A 23,162-nucleotide genomic window follows, 5' to 3' on the forward strand; every position below is an offset into this window, starting at 1 on the left:
AGGGGGATGGGAGCAGTGTAGGTGAGAATGATGAGATGAGGGGAATGTTAGGGGGATGGAGCAGTGTAGGTGAGATGATGGGATGAGGGGTGGATGGATGAGGGGGATGTTAAGGAGGTGGGAGCAGTGTAGGTGAGTGTGATGGGATGAGCGGTGGATGGATGAGGGGGATGTTAAGGAGATGGGAGCAGTGTAGGTGAGAGTGATGGGATGAGGGGTGGATGGATGAGGAGGATGTTAGGGGGATGGGAGCAGTGTAGGTGAGAGTGATGGGGTGAGGGGGATGTTAGGGAAATGGGAGCCGTGTAGGTGAGAGTGATGGGATGAGGGGTGGATGGATGAGGAGGATGTTAGGGGGATGGGAGCAGTATATGTGAGAGTGATGGGATGAGGGGTGGATGGATGAGGAGGATGTTAGGGGGATGGGAGCAGTGTAGGTGAGAGTGACGGGATGAGGTGTGGATGGATGAGGAGGATGTTAGGGGGATGGGAGCAGTGTAGGTGAGAGTGATGGGGTGAGGGGGATGTTATGGGGATGGGAGCAGTGTAGGTGAGAGTGATGGGGTGAGGGGGATGTTAGGGGGATGGGAGCAGTGTAGGTGAGAGTGATGGGGTGAGGGGGATGTTAGGGGGATGGGAGCAGTGTAGGAGAGAGTGATGGGATGAGGGGGATGTTAGGGGGATGGGAGCAGTGTAGGTGAGAAAAGGTTATGCGCAGGCATGGAAAGAGTTTGGAATGAAAGGCCCTTAGCTGTAATAAATCTAAAGAAAATGTATTTATTTTTAAAACTTTATTTAGATTTATCAGAACATTTTCGGGTTTTTAAAAATTTTTTTTATAACAAACTACTGTACAAGACGGGGCACCCAAAGTCTTGGTGCCTGCGGCCCCGGAGGGTCTTATTCCACCCCTGCTCTACATAGGAGGGATGATGGTTAGGAATGTAGAGGGGGGTTCGCTTTGGGTGGTTGGGTTTGTGTGGGTGGCATGGGGGTCAGTGCCCTGGGGAAGGAGGTTAAACCTCCCCGGTGGATTAAAGGGGACGGTAAACCCCTTGTATGCCATTGCGGCTATACCTCCATGAAATACACTGGGTAGTAAGGTAGTTATGATATTTGTATTAACCTCTTGGCTACCTCAGTGACCATGAAGGCATGCATAATGTGTTCCCTCCTGGCCACTATAGCTTTGAAGGGGTTACATAGTTACATAGTAGATGAGGTTGAATAAAGACGTGCGTCCATCAAGTTCAACCTGTGCTAAATGTAGACAACAGATACTTGATCCAATATCTATACTTCCTTATTGATCCAGAGGATCCCTGGCCATACCTGAGCCGGAGGGTCAATAAATGATTATTTGTGTGTAGGCAGATGCCAGGTATATATTGCATTACAATATGGCTGACACACGGCAGCGTTACTGGCAGCTGGTGCCGGGGTGTTTTATGGCGCGTTAGCCACATCCAAATGAAGGTCCTTACGGACGTTGTTTTACCATAAAATGAGTTTTGTGGATGTCAGTTAAACACAGGGACAATAAGTCCGTTACCAATACAGGTAACGTCTCGTTAGTTGCCCCGATTCAAGGGAGCTCTATGGATCTGCCCCTAAGTCAGTTAATAAGTGATATGCTATACGCAGGGGTGTGCAAACTGGGGCCCGCAACATTTTCTGGGGTGTGGGGCGCGGTTCTTACAGAGGCCCCGCCCTCTTCCCTACAACATGTAAATGGAATGCAGGAGAGCGCGCGAGGCCTCTGCAAGTCCCTCATCTCGTCTCCATCGGCTTCTGGCGACACATCGTCATGACAACGTGGCGTCAAATGTTGTGGTCACATGATGTCACGTTGCCATAGCACCGCGGTGTCACATGACTTTGTGACATCAGAAAACGCAGGAGAAAAGGTAAGGGTGGGGGGGGGGAGCGAGCAGGGGGGAGAGCAGGCAGGGGGCACAGGCAAAAGTTTGCGCACCCCTGTTCTATAGGATGGGGTGGTATATTGCAGGTCATCAGCAAGCGTAGATCATGTGTTGGGTCGTACTACTGTATAAATATGTGTCACCCTGGGAGAGGGTTACACAATGCAGCTCCGTTTCGGCTAAATGCAAAACACATAGCAGCCTTTGCCATTTCAATGTCTTGCTCAGAGAATGAGCTAAATGTATTAGCACAGCAGGGAGGGACTTACCACTGATGTGATGGTTCCTCGTTGCTCAGCTCTTATGCCTGAATTAATATGCATGCAACTAAGTCCATGTGAATCTGCAGTTCACCAAGATATTGCACTGAAATGATCATGGGCATTTTGTGTTGGGGAAGCACAAAACATCATGTAACCCTAGCCATCCTAAAGAGGCCATGTTACACCCAATCTCTGTCTGAGAGACTGACACACGTTCCCCTAGTCCCCTGTTACTCCTGCACTGATGCAGCTTCCCTGTGCTGGGGACAGTCTGAATGCCATTCATATGAATGGAGCTGAACTCTTCTTTAGCACACGGATGCTGCCTGGCAATGTATTGAATAGGAGCCTGGACTAGACCTGTGCAGAATCAGTTAGCCCCATTGACTGTATGCTTAATAGAATAGAAGAGCATCACTTTTTCCCATACACAGTATATTAAACCCATGTACTGTACTGTAACTGCAGAGCATGGCTAAACCCCTCCCCTGCCTTCAGAACATCGCATAACTGCATCATCCATGCTAAAGAGATCTGCAGATTATTGCTTCATCACATTCCCTGCAAACAATGTATTGACCTCACCTATGCTACAGACCTGCAGAGCATCAAGTCACAGCTTCCTGCGAGAGACCATAATGAGACCATAATAAGGCGTCACACCAGAGACCTGCAGCTGATCACCTAACTACTCTAGGCGAAAAAAAACAAACCAGCAGAACATTGCTAAACCCTTTCCTACCCGGTAGAGCTGCAGAACACCTCTCTCGCTGCCAAGCCTAAAACACAGGACAATTATAATTATATAAAATATAAATTATATAAAATAAAAAATATAAAAACAAGATAATTCCTCAACACTTCCCCACAGAGCATCACAAAACACCATCCTTGTTAGAAAGACCAGCAAACCATTAATAATAATCTTATATAACATTGACAATGTAGGCATCGATGTACATAGAGGTTTGTAGGGGCAATGAGCCCATGCCCCATAAAGCTTACAGTGCCTGAAGCACAGTGAAGGAAAGGGACTTGCCCAAGAAGACCTGACAGTGGGATTTTAACCAGGTTCGCCCACTTCAAGGCAATGACTTCACCACGGAGCTATAGCCCCCTTACTTAACTCCTTTCCTTCGTTAAAGACCTGCAGAGAAATGTAGTGGACTTGCACAGACACAACAAAAACCTGAATAGGACCTACAATGTTGTGAGCGTGGCTGCTTGTGCTTGTGTGCTTGCTTGTGTGCTGAATATCTGGGTGCCTCCAGTCTGATATTCCAGCTTCAAACACCTCCCTGCCTTCCTAAATAATGAATCGGAGATGGCAGTAGAGGCAAGCAAAAAGTTTTCACAGTTTCGCTGGTGCTCTGCAGTGATGCACGGCCCCCATGGAGCTGCAAGTACTGAGAATATATCCCCTGAACAATTATCTGAATATAAATAGCAACTTACATAGTTACATCGCAGATGAGGTTGAAAAAAGACATACGTCCATCAAGTTCAACCTGTGCTACTTTTAGACAAGATACATTATCCTATATCTATACAAAAAATAACCACAAACAGAGAAAAGAAACCTAGTTTTGGGCACTCAGATACATCTAATGGGCGAGATATGAAAAAATTAAAACAACTTTAATAAACCACTATTAAAATATTGGGGATTAAAACGAGTATTAAATGCTAGGATCCTAACTTCTGAACATGTAATGCCAGGTTCTGCATCAACGATAAAGATGACAGGAACACTCAACAGGAGTGTCCTGCAATCAGAACAGGTGGGTATCATGAAACACCTGTAAGAGTAACCAGAGGTGTAAAACTCAACTGTTAAGGAAAGTATCAGTGCACATATCCTGAATACATAATAAACACAGCGCCCACAAAAATAGACCCTAGCTTGGTCTGCCAGTAGCCATGAACAATAATCGTGGTACTGCGACTCCAAATATTACTAGATCGGTACTACAAGAAGTAAAGCCCGTTGTTATAAGATGTAAATGATAAAATCATCAGGGTAATGTAATCAAACCCAGTCACCTGGATAGATGGTTAATCCTAGGTGTGGTTAAAACTGGGTATGTAGGGGTTAATGTATTCCCCAGCCAGAAGAGTTATGGCAAATGTACAGCACTAATACATACATTAGCTACACTGGTAGAAACAGCAGGCACAGCTCACTGTGTGGTATGCCTGTGACCCTCACATCTGAAGTATACCTTTAAACGTATACTGATTTTTCACACAGTTCATAGGTGTAACTAAGGTAAACGGCAGTGACCCAACACCTGCTCTGTTAGTCAGAGCTGGTCAATAAAGGGTCAGTGCTAATGAGAGGGTAGATCAGTACTAAGTCATAAGTAGAATGCACTAATGTGCATCTATCTTGTCAGTGTAGGCAGATTAAGTAACAAGCTACTGGTTAAAATGCTCCCTTGGACAATCCAATATAGAGGCCACTTCGTAAATTTGCACGCTGCAAGTGCTGGGAGGCAATGCCGCCAGCTCACTCACGTGTAGGCGTTTATTGACAGCTGCGGAGGTCCCCTATTTAATACCTACCTATATCTATACTTCCTTATTGACTTCATTCTATGGGGGAGGGGTCTTGCACAAGGCCAAAGTATGTTCTCCCATTCTCTAGGGCAGGGGCCATGGCGACGCGTGTGAGAAGCCGCCGGAGCCACGGTAAGTTAGGTTTACAGAGGCCCTGCAGCTCCCCCGGCACTAAATTTAAGTGCCATCGGGAAGTGCGCCAGGCCCCCCACTGGGAGTCGTGCCCCCCAGTTTGCGCACCGCTGCTCTAGGGATCCTCTGTCTGTCAGTGGGACTTTTTAATATGGTTTTAAATCTTCTTCCTCACTTTTGTCCCTGTACCTATTACAAACGCTGTCTCTCTCAGCATGTCCCTGTCTCACTCTCTCTCACTTTGCTCCATTCCTCTTCCTTATTTTCATCTTCTCTTGTGCTTCTCTCATGTTTCTGTATGCTCCCCGCATCCTCCTTTTTTTCATTTGTTTCCCATGTTTGTTTCCAATTCATTTTTATTTATCCTTCCTTCTGGTTCTCTCTCCCCCCACCCCCCTCTATCCTGGTTCTCTCTCCCCCCACCCCCCTCTATCCTGCCTCTCATTCTCTCTCCCCCCACCCTCTATCCTGCCTCTCATTCTCTCTCCATTTCCTCCCCCTCATCCTGCCTCTCATTCTCTCTCCATTTCCTCCCCCTCATCCTGCCTCTCATTCTCTCTCCATTTCCCCCCCCCCCTCATCCTGCCTCTCATTCTCTCTCCATCTCCCCCCCCATCCTGTCTCTCATTCTCTCCCCATCTCCCCCCACTCCTGCCTCTCATTCTCTCTCCATTCCCCCCCCCCCCATCCTGCCTCTCATTCTCTCTCCATCTCCCCCCATCCTGCCTCTCATTCTCTCTCCATCTCCCCCCCCCCATCCTGCCTCTCATTCTCTCTCCATCTCCCCCCCCCCCCATCCTGCCTCTCATTCTCTCTCCATCTCCCCCCCCCATCCTGCCTCTCATTCTCTCTCCATCTCCCCCCCCCATCCTGCCTCTCATTCTCTCTCCATCTCCCCCCCCCCCATCCTGCCTCTCATTCTCTCTCCATCTCCCCCCCCATCCTGCCTCTCATTCTCTCTCCATCTCCCCCCCCATCCTGCCTCTCATTCTCTCTCCATCTCCCCCCCCCATCCTGCCTCTCATTCTCTCTCCATCTCCCCCCCCATCCTGCCTCTCATTCTCTCTCCATCTCCCCCCCCATCCTGCCTCTCATTCTCTCTCCATCTCCCCCCCATCCTGCCTCTCATTCTCTCTCCATCTCCCCCCCCATCCTGCCTCTCATTCTCTCTCCATCTCCCCCCCCCATCCTGCCTCTCATTCTCTCTCCATCTCCCCCCCCCCATCCTGCCTCTCATTCTCTCTCCATCTCCCCCCCCCCAATCCTGCCTCTCATTCTCTCTCCATTCCCCCCCTATCCTGCCTCTCATTCTCTCTCCATTCCCCCCCTATCCTGCCTCTCATTCTCTCTCCATTCCCCCCCTATCCTGCCTCTCATTCTCTCTCCATTCCCCCCCATCCTGCCTCTCATTCTCTCTCCATTCCCCCCCATCCTGCCTCATTCTCTCTCCATATCCCCCCCATCCTGCCTCTCATTCTCTCTCCATATACCCCCCATCCTGCCTCTCATTCTCTCTCCACCCCACCACCCTGCCTCTCATTCTCTCTCCATTCCCCCCATCCTGCCTCTCATTCTCTCTCCATATACCCCCCATCCTGCCTCTCATTCTCTCTCCACCCCACCACCCTGCCTCTCATTCTCTCTATCTCACCCCACCACCCTGCCTCTCATTCTCTCTATCTCACCCCACCACCCTGCCTCTCATTCTCTCTCCATATCCCCCATCCTGCCTCTCATGCTCTCTCCATCTCCCCCCCATTCTGCCTCTCATTCTCTCTCCATATCCCCCCCATCCTGCCTCTCATTCTCTCTCCATATCCCCCCATCCTGCCTCTCATTCTCTCTCCATATCCCCCCCATCCTGCCTCTCATTCTCTCTCCATATCCCCCCCATCCTGCCTCTCATTCTCTCTCCATATCCCCCCCATCCTGCCTCTCATTCTCTCTCCATATCCCCCCCATCCTGCCTCTCATTCTATCTCCATATCCCCCCCATCCTGCCTCTCATTCTCTCTCCATATCCCCCCATCCTGCCTCTCATTCTCTCTCCATATCCCCCCCATCCTGCCTCTCATTCTCTCTCCATATCCCCCCCATCCTGCCTCTCATTCTCTCTCCATATCCCCCCCATCCTGCCTCTCATTCTCTCTCCATATCCCCCCCATCCTGCCTCTCATTCTCTCTCCATATCCCCCCCATCCTGCCTCTCATTCTCTCTCCATATCCCCCCATCCTGCCTCTCATTCTCGCTCATATCCCCCCATCCTGCCTCTCATTCTCTCTCCATATCCCCCCCATCCTGCCTCCCATTCTCTCGCCATCCCCCCCACCATCCTGCCTCTCATTCTCTCTCCATCTCCCCCCCATCCTGCCTCTCATTCTCTCTCCATCTCCCCGCCCTTTCCTGCCTCTCATTTTCTCTCCATCTCCCCCCCCTATCCTACCTCTCATTCTCTCTCCATATCCCCCCAACCTGCTTCTCATTCTCTCTCCATCCCCCCCTACCCATTCCCCCCTACCCTGCCTCTCATTCTCTCTCCATCTCCCCCCCATCCTGCATCTCATTCTCTCTCCATCTCCCCCCATCCTGCCTCTCTTTCTCTCTAATTTCCCCCCTCTCCTGCCTCTAATTCTCTCTCCATATCCCCCCCCATACTGCCTCTCATTCTCTCTCCATATCCCCCATCCTGCCTCTCATTCTATCTCCATATCCCCCCCATCCTGCCTCTCATTCTCTCTCATTCTCTCTCCATCTCCCCCCCCATCCTGCCTCTCATTCTCTCTCCATCTCCCCCCCCATCCTGCCTCTCATTCTCTCTCCATCTCCCCCCCATCCTGCCTCTCATTCTCTCTCCATCTCCCCCCCCATCCTGCCTCTCATTCTCTCTCCATATCCCCCATCCTACCTCTCATTCTCTCTCCATATCCCCCCCATCCTGCCTCTCATTCTCTCTCCATATCCCCCATCCTGTCTCTCATTCTCTCTCCATCGCCCCCCCCCATCCTGCCTCTCATTCTCTCTCCATATCCCCCCATCCTGCCTCTCATTCTCTCTCATTCTCTCTCCATTTCCCCCCCATCCTGCCTCTCATTCTCTCTCATGCTCTCTCCATCTCCCCCATCCTGACTCTCATTCTCTCTCCATCTCCCCCCCCATCCTGCCTCCCATTCTCTCTCCATCTCCCCCTATCCTGCCTCTCTTTCTCTCTCCATCTCTCCGCCCTCACCTGTCTCTCATTGTCTCTCATTCTCTCTCCATCTCCCCCCCCCATCCTGCCTCTCATTCTCTCTCCATATCCCCCATCCTGCCTCTCATTCTCTCTAATTTCCCCCCTCTCCTGCCTCTCATTTTCTCTCCATATCCCCCCCCATCCTGCCTCTCATTCTCTCTCCATATCCCCCATCCTGCCTCTCATTCTCTCTCCATATCCCCCCATCCTGCCTCTCATTCTCTCTCATTCTCTCTCCATATCCCCCCCATCCTGCCTCTCATTCTCTCTCCATCTCCCCCCCATCCTGTCTCTCATTCTCTCTCCATCGCCCCCCCCCATCCTGCCTCTCATTCTCTCTCCATATCCCCCCATCCTGCCTCTCATTCTCTCTCCATATCCCCCCATCCTGCCTCTCATTCTCTCTCTATATCCCCCCCATCCTGCCTCTCATTCTCTCTCCATATCCCCCCATCCTGCCTCTCATTCTCTCTCCATATCCCCCCATCCTGCCTCTCATTCTCTCTCCATATCCCCCCCATCCTGCCTCTCATTCTCTCTCATGCTCTCTCTATACCCCCCCATCCTGCCTCTCATTCTGTCTCCATCCCCCCTACCCTGCCTCATTCTCTCTCATGCTCTCTCCATCTCCCCCATCCTGCCTCTCATTCTCTCTCCATCTCCCCCCCCATCCTGTCTCTCAATCTCTCTCCATCTCCCCCCCCATCCTGCCTCCCATTCTCTCTCCATCTCCCCCCCCCATCCTGCCTCTCATTCTCTCTCCATCTCCCCCCCCATCCTGTCTCTCAATCTCTCTCCATATCCCCCCCCATCCTGCCTCTCAATCGCTCTCCATCTCCCCACCATCCTGCCTCTCATTCTCTCTCCATATCCCCCCCATCCTGCCGCTCATTCTCTCTCCATATCCTCCCCATCCTGCCTCTCTTTCTCTCTCCATCTCCTCCCCCATCTGCCTTTCATTCTCTCTCCATACCCCCCCATCCTGCCTCTCATTCTCTCTCCATCCCCCCCTACCCTGCCTCATTCTATCTCATGCTCTCTCCATCTCCCCCCATCCTGCCTGTCATTCTCTATCCATCTCCCCCCCCATCCTGCCTCCCATTCTCTCTCCATCTCCCCGCCCTCTCCTGCCTCCCATTCTCTCTCCATCTCCCCGCCCTCTCCTGTCTCCCATTCTCTCTCCATCCCCCCCTTACCCTGCCTCTCATTCTCTCTCATTCTCTCTCCATCTCCCCCCCCATCCTGTCTCTCAATCTCTCTCCATCTCCCCCCCCATCCTGCCTCCCATTCTCTCTCCATCTCCCCCCCCATCCTGCCTCCCATTCTCTCTCCATCTCCCCCCCCATCCTGCCTCTCATTCTCTCTCCATCTCCCCCGCCCATCCTGCCTCTCATTCTCTCTCCATCTCCCCCCCCATCCTGTCTCTCAATCTCTCTCCATCTCCCCCCCCATCCTGCCTCTCAATCTCTCTCCATCTCCCCACCATCCTGCCTCTCATTCTCTCTCCATACCCCCCCTATCCTGCCTCTCATTCTATCTCATGCTCTCTCCATCTCCCCCCATCCTGCCTCTCATTCTCTCTCCATCTCCCCCTATCCTACCTTTCATTCTCTCTCCATATACCCCATCTTGCCTCTCATTCTCTCTCCACCCCACCACCCTGCCTTTCATTCTCTCTATCTCACCCCACCACCCTGCCTCTCATTCTCTCTCCATATCCCCCCATCCTGCCTCTCATGCTCTCTCCATCTCCCCCCCATCCTGCCTCTCATTCTATCTCCATCTCCCCCCCATCCTGCCTCTCATTCTCTCTCCATCTCCCCCCCATCCTGCCTCTCATTCTCTCTCCATATCCCCCCCATCCTGCCTCTCATTCTCTCTCATTCTCTCTCCATCTCCCCCCCCATCCTGCCTCTCATTCTCTCTCCATATCCCCCCCATCCTGCCTCTCATTCTCTCTCATTCTCTCTCCATCTCCCCCCCCATCCTGCCTCTCATTCTCTCTAATTTCCCCCCTCTCCTGCCTCTCATTCTCTCTCCATATCCCCCCATACTGCCTCTCATTCTCTCTCCATATCCCCCATCCTGCCTCTCATTCTCTCTCCATCGCCCCCCCCATCCTGCCTCTCATTCTCTCTCCATATCCCCCCATCCTGCCTCTCATTCTCTCTCATTCTCTCTCCATATCCCCCCCATCCTGCCTCTCATTCTCTCTCATGCTCTCTCCATATCCCCCCCATCCTGCCTCTCATTCTCTCTCATTCTCTCTCCATATCCCCCCCATCCTGCCTCTCATTCTCTCTCATGCTCTCTCCATCTCCCCCCATCCTGACTCTCATTCTCTCTCCATCCCCCCCCATCCTGCCTCTCATTCTCTCCCCATCTCCTCCCCATCCTGCCTCTCATTCTCTCTCCATCTCCCCTCCATCCTGCCTCTCATTCTCTCTCCACCCCCCCTTACCCTGCCTCTCATTCTCTCTCATTCCCCCCCCTCTTGCCTCTCATTCTCTCTCCATATCCCCCCTATCCTGCCTCTCATTCTCTCTCCATCCCCCCCTTACCCTGCCTCTCATTCTCTCTCATTTCCCCCCCTCTTGCCTCTCATTCTCTCTCCATATCCCCCCATCCTGCCTCTCATTCTCTCTCCACCCCGCCTTACCCTGCATCTCACTCTCTCTCATTTCCCCCCTCTCCTGCCTCTCATTCTCTCTCCATATCCCCCCATCCTGCCTCTCATTCTCTCTCCATATCCCCCCCATCCTGCCTCTCATTCTCTCTCCATATCCCCCCCATCCTGCCTCTCATTCTCTCTCCATATCCCCCCCATCCTGCCTCTCATTCTCTCTCCATATCCCCCCCATCCTGCCTCTCATTCTCTCTCCATCTCCCCCCCCATCCTGCCTCTCATTCTCTCTCCATCTCCCCCCCCATCCTGCCTCTCATTCTCTCTCCATCCCCCCCTACCTCTCATTCTCTCTCCATCCCCCCCTACCTCTCATTCTTTCTCATGCTCTCTCCATCTCCCCCCATCCTGCCTCTCATTCTCTCTCCATCTCCCCCCCCCCATCCTGCCTCTCATTCTCTCTCCATCTCCCCCGCCATCTCCTGCCTCTCATTTTCTCTCCATTTCCAGCCCCCCCCATCCTGCCTCTCATTCTCTCTCCATTTCCCCGCCCTCTCCTTCCTATCATTCTCTCTCCATCTCCCCAGCCTCTCCTGCCTCTAATTCTCTCTCCATTTCCACTCCATCCTGCCTCTCATTCTCTCTCCATCTCCCCCCACTGCCTCTCATTTCTTTCTCTTCCCCCCTTTTTCTATCCTTAAAAACCTTCTTTTTTCCCCCTTTCTTCAATCCCTGATGCTCCTTCCTTCTCTCCTTCTCTCCTTCACTGCTTCTTTTTCTCACCATTCTTCTTTCCAGGTCACTCTTTTAAACCTCATTTTCTACAATTCATTCTTTTTTTCTCTCTACACTTGTTTCCATTCTTTTCCCCCTCATTCTCCCTCTGTCTTTTTTTTTCTTGTCCTCCTCTGATTTTTTTCCCTCCAAATCCCTCTTTTCTCTCTTTTTCTTCCCTTCAATTCTATTTCTTCCTTTCTTTGTGGTCCCTCACAGTCATTCCTTTTTTTTTTCTTCTTCTCTCTTCTCTTTCCCCATCTATCTCTTTCCCTCAAAACTTCTGCCTCTATCTTTTCCTCTCGTCGTTTCTCTACGCTCCTCTTCTTTTTCTTCTCTCCCTGACTGTAGCAGTGACAGAATGGGGACATCAGACACAGTTCCTCTAATGCCAGCAGCTCAAGGGAACTTACAGAGAAAGGAATGGCAAAGCAGAAATGTGTAGAGTTTTAATTAGATCTTACACTTAATATGCAAATGTGCATGTCCTTCTCAGGTTGGGTAAAATGAGAGTTTTATTTAAATGTGTGGAGGGTTTAGAAGAGCTAATTAGGCAGCAGATAGGAGACAAGGCGCCAAGCCTCGACTTGCTCCTAGCTTGTTTACTGTAGTTACAAAATGCATGATTTTATTCTGCCCTTCACGTGCACTTACACTGTACACTACACCTGATAACATGTGTACGCTACTAGAGTTGGTATGTTATAGCATACAAAGATGTCAAAACATCACATAATGAAGTAAGCAAAGGATGCAGAAAGATAACTACGCATATGATGCAGAATAACCCCAGGACCATGATGTGAATGTCATACAATGGGTACCAATCTGGTATGTATCTCTCTGGCAAGATTAAGGACAATTGGCATCTGTAGCCATAGTGGTTGCAGACTTGGTATTACAGTAGCCATTCTTATATTTAGACACAGGGAGGAAGGGCTCTTTCCCCAGACTTACAGTAATAAGCTGTGCTCTCTTTGTAATGACAGTCTCTATATTCCCTCTCCAGCTCTCTCCCTTGTTAGCTGACCTTGCTGAGAAGTTTCTTGACGTAATTACCAAGATTAAATATTATGCTCCAATTAAAACCTACCACCAAGGGAGATTGAAGAGAGGTGTTTGTGAATCTTCACACGGAGTCAGCTCAGAACCAAATCAACCCATTATATACCTCTCCCACCAACAGAGCCACCAGGGACACATTTGTCTTCCTCTTCCTATAAAGACATTGCAGGCATATACTTGGCCCCACTACCCACAGAGATATCATAGACTCATAAACCACCATTAAGATGCGCACCCTTTACCGCCTATTATAAAAAAATCATGTACACATCTCTAGTAATCAAGACACAGCACTTTTCTATAGATGAATCTCATTAATCATATGAAGGACACATACTGTAACTCTTACAACTCCCATCAGAGCACTTGCATATCACTGTCTAGCAGTTAAGATGACTGTTACTCCTCTTACAGAGGTCGTGGACACACAGATATCCCTTCCTATAGACATCAAATACACTCGTTGAACCACTCAACTCCTCCTACAGAGCCATTAAGGATTTAAAACTGTCATCACTTCCCATAGTGCCAAAAGAGATAGAAACCTATACCTGTTACATACCTTTTCTACTGATACTTTAAAGACACCTACTGTAACTCTTACTCTTGTCAAACAGAGATCAGAGACACATATTGTACATCTCTTACTGAACACAGACTGCTATAGTCTAATGGACATCCAAAACAGAATCCACCAACTGTGCTGCATCTCTAGATACAGACGGTGTTCCCACTCTTTGCTCAGGCATGCAAATACACACTCACGTTTCCCAGAGAGATGCCTCCACATCACAGCTGGATCAGGTTTACCGGTGGCCAAACATCGAAGAGCAACATTGCTTCCCTCATTCACCGTCACGTCCATAGAGATATTCAAGATCTGGGGTGGAACTGGAGAGAGACACAGGGAGAGGTTAGGTAGGGATAGAGAGTATGATGGAAAAACACAAAGAATCAGAGCTAAATAATAATAATAATAATAATAGCATGTTCTTGTATAGCGCTGCTAGTTTTACGCAGCGCTTTACAGAGACATTTTGCAGGCACAGGTCCCTGCCTCTTGGAGCTTACAGTCTATGTTTTTGGTGCCTGAGGCACAGGGAGATAAAGTGACTTGCCCAAGGTCACGAGGAGCTGAAGCAGGTTCCTCTGCTTCAAACTCAGTGTGAGAGTCAGTGTCTTTACTCACTGAGCCGCTCCTTCAGCCCCATAAAGATGGAAGGACAGAGATAGGAAAGGGGGAGACCTAGGAAATGGGAGATAGATGGTGTACAGCAACCACACAAGAAAGTAAATGTGATGATAGAATGGTAACCTGAGGAAAGAAAATACTGTATATGAAAACGAGAAAAGGCAACGCTTTGGTTTTGTTTTTTACTCAAGTCTCCTATCTTCACAACTAAGACACCATCAATGTAACCACATTACCTCAGATCCAGTAAATAATAATAACAAAAAATTCTGTCAATGGGATTTGTTTTTTTTTCTGGAGTTATTTTTTGTACTGGTTTTAGCCCCGTTTTGCATCAATTTATTAAAGGAGCATGACTTTTTAGGCATTCTCTTCCATATTTTGGGAGTGACAACTTTCCTATCTTTTATTCAGTGTGATCAGAGGGTTGTTGTCTTAAAGGTTCATATATAGCACAACTACAGATGTAATACAACTTACCTTCCCCAGAGCTGCCGGAGAAAATAAAGTGTTTTCTCACAGCTCAGGGGAAGGTGACAGACACAGGCAGCTGCATTGGTTGCATTTAAATCAAGTAGCTGCTTGCGGCTTCTTCCCCTGCAGCCCAGGATTTTTATGGTCATTTTCCACTGGCAATTTTAGAGTGCCCGGAATGTTAAACGGGCTGTATTTGTAGGAAGAATAATCAGGTTGGTCCATATAGTATATCATAGCATGCAAAGCCTTAGCATTGCTTTCAATTTCGTGTGTCTTTCCCTCCCCCCGCTGCAATTCCATACAATAACATCAAACCTGGGAAAACTTGATAAAACAATTACTACTTAAAACAAGAAAATGACACACACTATAACTCTTGTGTTAGCATCTTTCATTGGCTCTTGATATATGACTTCCTATATACAGTATAACACATTAAGGGCCTCATGCAGAGAGCATAGAATTTTCAAATTGGCGAATTTCATAAAAAGTAGCTTTTTTGGAGAGTTTTATTCTCCATATGCAGAAAAGTGCGAATTCTGCTATGTTTAACATGGATGCGTGTGGCGAGTTTGAATGGGAAAGATGCGCGATTCAGAAATGTGTAAAAAAAAAAATCGCGGCTTTTTTTCCCCCTTTGCTATAGGCGGCGAGCGCCATTTTATTGCCAACTTTTCCTGGCGCGGCAAAAATGAGAAAATCGCGCCATTTCCCTGGCGCGAACAGCCGCTACATGCCGTTCGTACCTCTCTGCATTCGGAGAGTTTTAAAAATGGCGAGATGGAGGTTCTCGCCAGCCGCGAGGCGAGTTTTAGCAATAGAAAAAACAAAATGGCGCGTTTTTCGTAACTCGCCATTTTCTGCCGGTTTCTGCGCGAAATTGTACAAAAAATGGCGAATTTTGAAATAACGATGCTCTCTGCATGAGGCCCTAAGAGAGAAATGATTGCACAAGAACTAGTGAGGAAGGAAACAGAGAATCCATGGGGGTTCCTTTGGAATTGAGGACCACAGGAACAAGCATGAAACCTTCTCCTGCAGTGAAGATGACATAGATTAGAGTATGCAGCACTCAAATGCAATAATGGTTTATATCTTTCCATCCTCACCACAATTGTAGTGAAGAGTTTGCTATTTACGACTAGTTAGAGCCTGTAAGCAGAGCAGTTGGATTTTTATGAACTCTTTCTGGGGCATTTGGCAACAAACGTGTTGGAGCCATAAAATAAATTATTGGAATCAAGTAGGGTTGTAATGTTCTTGTATGTTGGGAACACTAATATATACAGATGTAGCCAGGTTATCTTACTTAGTGATGAAGCAGAATATTGCATTATATCACAGAATATCACAGTCTCCCTATCCCGTCAGAGGTTAAAATAACCTTGGCTAAATCTGTACATCTCTTTCTTGAAAGACACATACTGTACAATTACTTGTTAAGTATAGCACAGTGAATCAGTGTTGGCCCAGGCAGGAACTGAACTCAGCAGCTTGTGCATTTGAGACCAACTTCATAACCACTATGCCATACCCACGCTTAAGTGCCCCCAAAAAAGGCACACAATAGGAAAGTAATGTGAAATTCATGGGGAGGCTGGAGTTTATTCTACATAGACAATGAGGAAGTCCAAAAAACAAGATTCACCCTTACAATCAATATACATTATGGTAATGGGACTAACTGGTTCCAGATTGTCATGAGCGGGTCCTACAGTTCATATTTTGATGCTCTCCTTGTCTACAAGCCTCATTGATTTTCCTTACTAGGAAAACCTTCTGGTGTGGGAGCCTGTGCCAGGCAGGGTTGCCAACAGCCCCCTGGTTAATGAACATTTTCAGCCTTTGACATTTCTAAATTGTTTTTCTTATTGTTTTCAACATTGGTGTAGGAGATTTAAAAACTTGAACTAATTGCACCTTAAGCCAGTTTTGACTGTTAAATAAATAGCTTTTTTTTTTTTGTAGTGGCATATACTGCTTTGCAAACAAATTGGAAGCCTTCATCAATATGATACTTTTTCATGCCATGGTTTCTTCATAATGCAGCATACGTTTAGCAGCTTTGAAAATTTAGGATTGAAAGTGCGAAATGATCAATAGCAAATATAAGAGAATAGAAAACACATGCTGCTTTTGTTAATAGCTAGTTAGGAGCTCATGAGGAATACAGCAGAAACTCCAAAGTTGTGAGGTGAGAGTACAGTCATTAAGTAGTCTCTAAGAAATCATAACAATTGTCTTTAATAGGCACACAGACAAAAACGCTTTCGCGTCAATATTCCTCTAAAACAGAAAACTAGTGAATCATTTTGAATATTTTTGCAAAGCATGGGACTAGGAAAAGAAAGTGTCTGTGACGGTGTCTGTGTGGGCCTTTTTAGATCTTCAATACTGGTTTTAAAAACAGCACTGTTTGAAGCTGTTCTTTTAATCAGGAGTAAAGTGGAGAGCATAATTCCTAAATGCAGTCATCTGAAGTCAGATGATTACATTACTCACATATTCCCCTATTAAATATAGCGAGACGCAGGGGAATGCGCAGGGAATGAGGTTTCTCACTGTGTTACACAGCGGCTTACATAGAGTAAGAGTGGTCATGATAAGAATATGAAAAAAAAATGCTTTACTAAGAAGTAATACACTGTCTTAATGTCACAATGAAATAGAGCCATGTAGTTGTAAAAAGTAGACCTGATTTTAATTTGAATTCAATTGAAAATATAAGGAACGTCCAACAATTTGGTTTGCTACTGGAATTTCTTCTGAGTGGGACTTGGAATCAGTTTCTAACCCAAAATAAGGAGTGAAACCTGGCCCCAGATTAAAAAAGCAGCTTCTGCCACTTTCAAAGTTGGTCTATACACAGGATGAAACAAATGAAAGCCTGGACTAGTTCAATATGCCCTGAGCCATCCTCCAGATTAACAGGGAATCCTCAGCCAGTTCAGCTGTTCCTTATATAAAGCCAAGTATACTGTAGGCTAATTTTAATTTGAGGCCAGGTTGCTCCCAAACCAACCTAACATGACTTGAAGTCATGGTGATAGCAGTATTGCCAACCTGCCCCAGCGTCATCTTGAGAATGTAGCACAGTCTACGTTCCTCAAGTTGTCACTATCCATAAACACGACTCCTGTGGCCCATAATGCAATGGAACCACAATTTGAAACCAAAGACTGGATCAAAATATAACGATGGCATGAAATAATTTCAATTGTGGGGAGGGACTGGTTTGCTTTCTCAAGGCATTCTGGGTTATATGGGATGATTTTTCTATTGAGGAAAGTGAATGAACAATATATGGGACGGTATCAATATGTTCTCCAGACTAATAAACAAATAATTCAGGACTCATCAAATGTAGTCCTCTAAAAGCAACCGACAGGTCCGGTTTACATACCTAAGAAGTACATTCATTAGTTATTCTGGCCCAAGCCCACTGTGGGTAGTGAGTAGGATCAGGTAGCTAATCTTTAAATGCACACGGAGTCCTGCTATTTTCTGTCACTTTTATTGGAGGGGGTATGCAGAGGGTATAAAATAACAGACAGGTTACATTTGTGGGGAGAAGGTGAAAATGAATAGTTTTCTGGGGGAGCAGTGAATGGTGCATCTACTCACTGTATCTGCTGATAGTAAAAGAAAGCAACAATGTTGCTACTCCTTGTGGCTTGCAAGTCAGTTGCCTTGGCAACCTCCCTCTGCTCAAACCTGAGTTTGTTTAGTCTTCTGCCCTGCCTTCCTCTGTTATTAGTATGCCCCATGTGCTTGTTCCTGCCTCAGAACAGAGAAACCAAAAATGCAGAGCGGTTCCAGGACACTCCCCGTCTGGTATCTGTAGATACCACTATTCATAAACAATATAATGGAATATATAAAATACGTAAACATTTGTAAAAGTCCATGTCCACATAACACGTGGTACTAGCCACTACCACTGGGTCTCCAAAGTCCTTTGATGCCTCAGGTGCCAAGGTAAGTGAACCAGTCCAGGATGGCTGGGTGCTCCTCAATGTCTCTTAGTCCATAAAATGGGTGGGACAAACAAAAATGGCAATAGGGACACCCAAGTGGTGGTATCCCAAGTCCTCAAAGTTTTGGCAAGAGTCCGGGTTGTGACAAATGCTGGCACTGCGACCATGAACGTTGTCAAGGCTCAAGGGAGAGTCAAGCTGAACTTGCCTCCAGGGTTGTGAAGTCTTGACTGTTGAACAATTCCAACCGAGTATTCCCAGCACACTTGGGGATTGGTAAGGTGACCACCTGTTCTTGTGGGATGCAAGGGATCGGGGGACACGCGCCTCTCAGCGGGTCCCTGTCACCTCAGCTCCCAGTGCGGCTGTCAGCTCCGGTTCCCCGCGCCCTCGGCTCCTTACCTCTCCTGCCCCCACGCCGTGCCGCTCCTCCACGGCGCACGCCGCATCCTCCCGCGTGCGGCCGGGGCGCGCGCACGGCAAGCTTACAGAGTGCGCGCGCTCCCGATCCTCTTACTCGTCCTCCTGTGCCGCTGGCTCCGCCCCCCATCGGCTGCAGGCGATTTCAACTACTCACCTCTCTGAATCCCTCCCTGCTCACCTGGACCTATCCCTGGGATCACTCAGACAGGCCTCCGCTCCACCCCTTGCTACCATTGGTCCTCCTGCATTTATAACCCCAGTCTGCCCTCTCCTTCCTCGCTCTGCATAGTTCTTCTGTGACTCCTGTGTGCAGATGTCTATGCCAAGCTCTGTTCTCTGTTACAGCTCTTGTTCCTGTCCCTGCCCTTGTTGGATACCTTTGTATTTGATCTCGGCTCTTGTTTGACTACGTGTACCTCGCAACCCCTGGACTCGGCTTTGGACCTCACTACGCTGCTTTCTCCTGTCCCTGACCCACGGCTCTTGGATATTGACCCTATGACTTCTGGAACCCCGGACTCAGCAAGTATCACGTTAACCCTTTCTCACCAGGCCCGGCAACGCACCTTACCACACTCCGGGCATGCCCTCACTGCTGTGGGTGCAAGTTATACCTTTACCCACCTCAGTACTGGGGACTGGCCAGGTCTGCGGGCATACAGGTGTTACATTATGCAGAGCCCAACAAATGCAGACCCCCCTGAGGTGGGCCAAGGTGTCTCTATGGACCACTGGCAATTTTTAAGTGACCAAGTCACGGCCGTGGCGCAAGAACTTTCTAAACTCTCCTTGCGGGAATCGCCAGTTGCACCGTCCCCTCCTGCTCCTATACCTATGGGCAACTCTGAGCCACGTATTCTACCTCCCAACCAGTATGCCGGGGATCCCCTTACGTGCCGGGGATTCTTGAACCAATGTGATGTCCAGATCGAGATGTCCCCATCTCGGTTTCCCACAGGTCGTTCTAAAGTGGCCTATGTCTATGCCCTGCTTACGGGCGACGCTATCGCTTGGGCTTCTCCCCTCTGGGAGCACAGATCTGATTTAACACAGGATTACCCCAAATTCCGGCGAGAGTTCCAGCAGGTCTTTGACACCCCAGCGCATAGGGAAACTGCAGCTTCTTCCTTGTTTCATCTCTCCCAGGGTCGCAGGTCGGCTGCAAGATACGCGGTGGAGTTCTGCACCATCGCTGCAGAGACTTAGTGGAATGATGAAGCTCTCGCCGCGGCATACTGGCAGGGTTTGTCCGAATCCCTCATGGATGATCTCGCAGCTCGTGTTCGTCCCTCATCTCTAGAGGATCTCATTGCCCTCAGCATCCGGATGGACCAGCGCATTCAAGAGCGACGTCACGAGCACCAGCGTCCCCATTTAATGCCGCCCTTGCTTGCTTCTCCTAGGTCGCCTCCCTTGGCTCTTCCTGCACTGGACGCTCCCGAACCGATGCAAATCGATAGCCAACAGCTTCGGACTGCTGAGAACACGCCGCCGAGATGAGGGTCTCTGCTACTACTGCGGCTCCCCGGAACACCAACTACGTCACAGTCGCCTGAAACTGGGAAACGAGACCACCCAGTAAAGGTAGAGGGGCTTCTACTGGGTACCATTTCTCCTGGCCCCTCTTCCCCCAAAGAACTACAGAAGAGAATCCTTCTCTCCATAACTTTTGAGGGTCCCAATGTTAGGGTAGAGGTTGAAGCCTTCATCGACTCTGGGTCTGGTGGTAACTTTCTGGATCACGACTATGCCTGCAATAACCAAATCCCGTTAGTCAAGAAGAAGTCACCCATTGGCCTTGAGGCTATCGACGGTCGACCGCTTCAACCAGACTTCATTATTTGGGAATCTATTCCCCTCACCCTGACCACCGTGGATGATCATACTGAAGTCATCATCTTCGATGTGTTCCACTCTCCTACTGTCCAGGTCATTTTGGGATTGCCGTGGCTTCAGCTTCACAAATCGCGTGTTGATTGGAAAAACGAACTACCGATCCAGTGGGCTCCTACCGTGAAGAAGACGGTCACTCCTCCCGCTACCGTGCTCGCTGGTCTCGACACCACTTCACCTTCTCTCTCTACCCTGCCAGAAGTATACCATGACTTTTTGGATGTCTTTAACAAGACTACGGCTGAAGTCCTACCACTTCATCGCTCGTATGATTGCCCCATCGAATTAATTCCTGGAACCATACTCCCCAAGTCTAAGTCATATCCCCTATCTGTGCCCGAGACCGAGGCTATGGCGACCTACATCCAGGAGAATCTTAAGAAAGGGTTTATTCAGAATTCCACCTCCCCTGCCGGGGCAGGTTTCTTCTTCGTGAAAAAGAAGGATGGCTCTTTAAGACCCTGTATCGACTATCGTGGGCTTAACAAGATTACAGTTAAAAACCGGTACCTTCTTCCTCTAATTTCAGAGCTCTTTGACCAGCTACAAGGAGGCTCTATATTTTCCAAGCTCAACCTGAGAGGAGCTTACAATTTAATCCGAATACGAGACGGTGACGAATGGAAAACTGCATTTAACACGCGTTCGGGTCATTATGAATATCTAGTGATGCCGTTCGGCCTCTGCAATGCCCCTGCCATCTTCCAAGAAATTATGAATGATATCTTCCGGGACATTTTGGGTATCTTCGTCATAGTATACTTAGATGATATCCTCATTTTCTCCAAGAACCTGGAAGAGCACATTCGTCACACCACGGTGGTTCTCTCTCGGCTTCGTGCAAATAGCCTCTACGCGAAGATGGAGAAATGTCTTTTCCACCAATCATCCACAGCCTTTCTTGGCTATATAATCTCCGATAGATGTTTCACCATGGATCCTGAGAAATTGAAGGCTGTTCTGGATTGGCCGTTGCCGAATTCCCTAAAAGCCGTTCAGCGTTTCCTTGGCTTTTCTAACTACTATCGAAAATTCATCCGTAATTTCTCCACTATCGCACTACCCATTACTGCTCTTACCAAACAAGGGGCTGATTCGACAGCATGGTCCTCTGAAGCCATCAAAGCCTTCGAGTTCCTCAAAAGGGCTTTCGTCTCCGCCCCAATCCTCCGGCATCCGGATACATCCCTTCCTTTCACCCTTGAGGTTGACGCTTCTGATGTGGGAGCTGGGGCAGTACTCTCACAAAGATCTTCTCCTCAAGAAAGACTCTATCCGTGTGGATTCTTTTCTAGGAAATTCTCTTCGGCCGAGAGAAATTATGATGTCGGGAACCGTGAACTTTTGGCTATCAAATTAGCCTTGCAAGAATGGAGACATCTCCTCGAGGGTACCAAAGAGCCAGTAGCTATTCTCACTGATCACAAAAACTTATTGTACATTGAGGGGGCTCGTCGTCTGGGATCCCGTCAAGCACGTTGGGCACTCTTTTTCTCTCGTTTGACGCAGCTACACGGAGGCGCGGCCACACAGAGGCGCACCAGCCTCTTAAAGGCACAGCACCCCCAAACCATTGCTGCAATCAAATGCAGCCTTACTACTGGGCTTTATTGCTCCTAACTGGGAAACATTCTGGAACCTATCCCTGCTGCAGCCTGGCTCTTCCATACACCCCCAACTTGCTACCCTGCCATTGGATCCTCTCTCCTACATATACCCTGCGGCTTCACGAACTCATCGGCTGAGCATAGAACCAGTTGTTCTCATTACTCTCTGCCTCCCTTGTCCTGTCTTGTTTTGCAGTCTTCCTCGTGTACCGAACCAGCTTCCTCTTCGACTCTTCGTACCTCTGGCATCCTGAACTTGGAATATGGCAATATAACTCTCCGCACCTCTGGCACCCCGAACTCGGCAAATGGTAAAACGATTACGTCTCTCTCTCTAACCCCGGACTTGGCTAACAGCACCCACTACCATCCGTACCTCTCCTGCCCCGACTCAGACACCCAGACCATTCTACTCTCAAGACGTGCCCACGTGGCTGTGGGTGGTGTTATATCCTTTCCCACCTCAGCACCGCGGTCCCGCCTCGTTTATTGTGAGCTCGACCCGACACACGTGTCCATTTTGAAACCCTTCGTTCAAAATGTACATTTTCCGGACCGTCCTCAGAGACCCAATCCCGTCGTAATACAAGGGCAACTGGAATTTGAGGTCCATTCCATTCTTGATTCACATTTTTCCAGGGGCAGACTTCAGTTCCTCGTTCATTGGAAAGGATATGGCCCGGAGGAACGCTCCTGGGTACCTTTGGATTTGATCTCGGCTCTTGTTTGACTACGTGTACCTCGCAACCCCTGGACTCGGCTTTGGACCTCACTTCGCTGCTTTCTCCTGTCCCTGACCCACGGCTCTTGGATATTGACCTTCTGACTTCTGGAACCCCGGACTCAGCAAGTATCACGTTAACCCTTTCTCACCATGCCCGGCAACGCACCTTACCACACACCGGGCACGCCCTCACTGCTGTGGGTGCGTGTTATACCCTTACCCACCTCAGTACTGGGGACTGGCCAGGTCTGCGGGCATACAGGCGTTACATGGGATTGCACTGGGTTATTTTAGGATTCAA

The 23,162-nt window shown here is 48.7% G+C and overlaps 1 protein-coding gene across 2 annotated transcripts in view; it reads right to left on the minus strand.

Moving 5' to 3' along the window:
• Nucleotides 1–23,162, minus strand: part of LOC142496660 (opioid-binding protein/cell adhesion molecule homolog) — a 655,940-nt gene that overhangs the window by 13,810 nt on the left and 618,968 nt on the right. For both annotated transcript variants that reach the window (XM_075603366.1, XM_075603367.1), the window contains exon 4: nucleotides 13,334–13,459. In XM_075603366.1, coding sequence (XP_075459481.1) covers nucleotides 13,334–13,459 — 126 coding nt within the window. The remainder of the gene's footprint in view (nucleotides 1–13,333; nucleotides 13,460–23,162) is intronic.

Source organism: Ascaphus truei, chromosome 6 (genome assembly GCF_040206685.1).
Source record: "Ascaphus truei isolate aAscTru1 chromosome 6, aAscTru1.hap1, whole genome shotgun sequence".
In the NCBI taxonomy this organism is placed as follows: domain Eukaryota; kingdom Metazoa; phylum Chordata; class Amphibia; order Anura; family Ascaphidae; genus Ascaphus; species Ascaphus truei.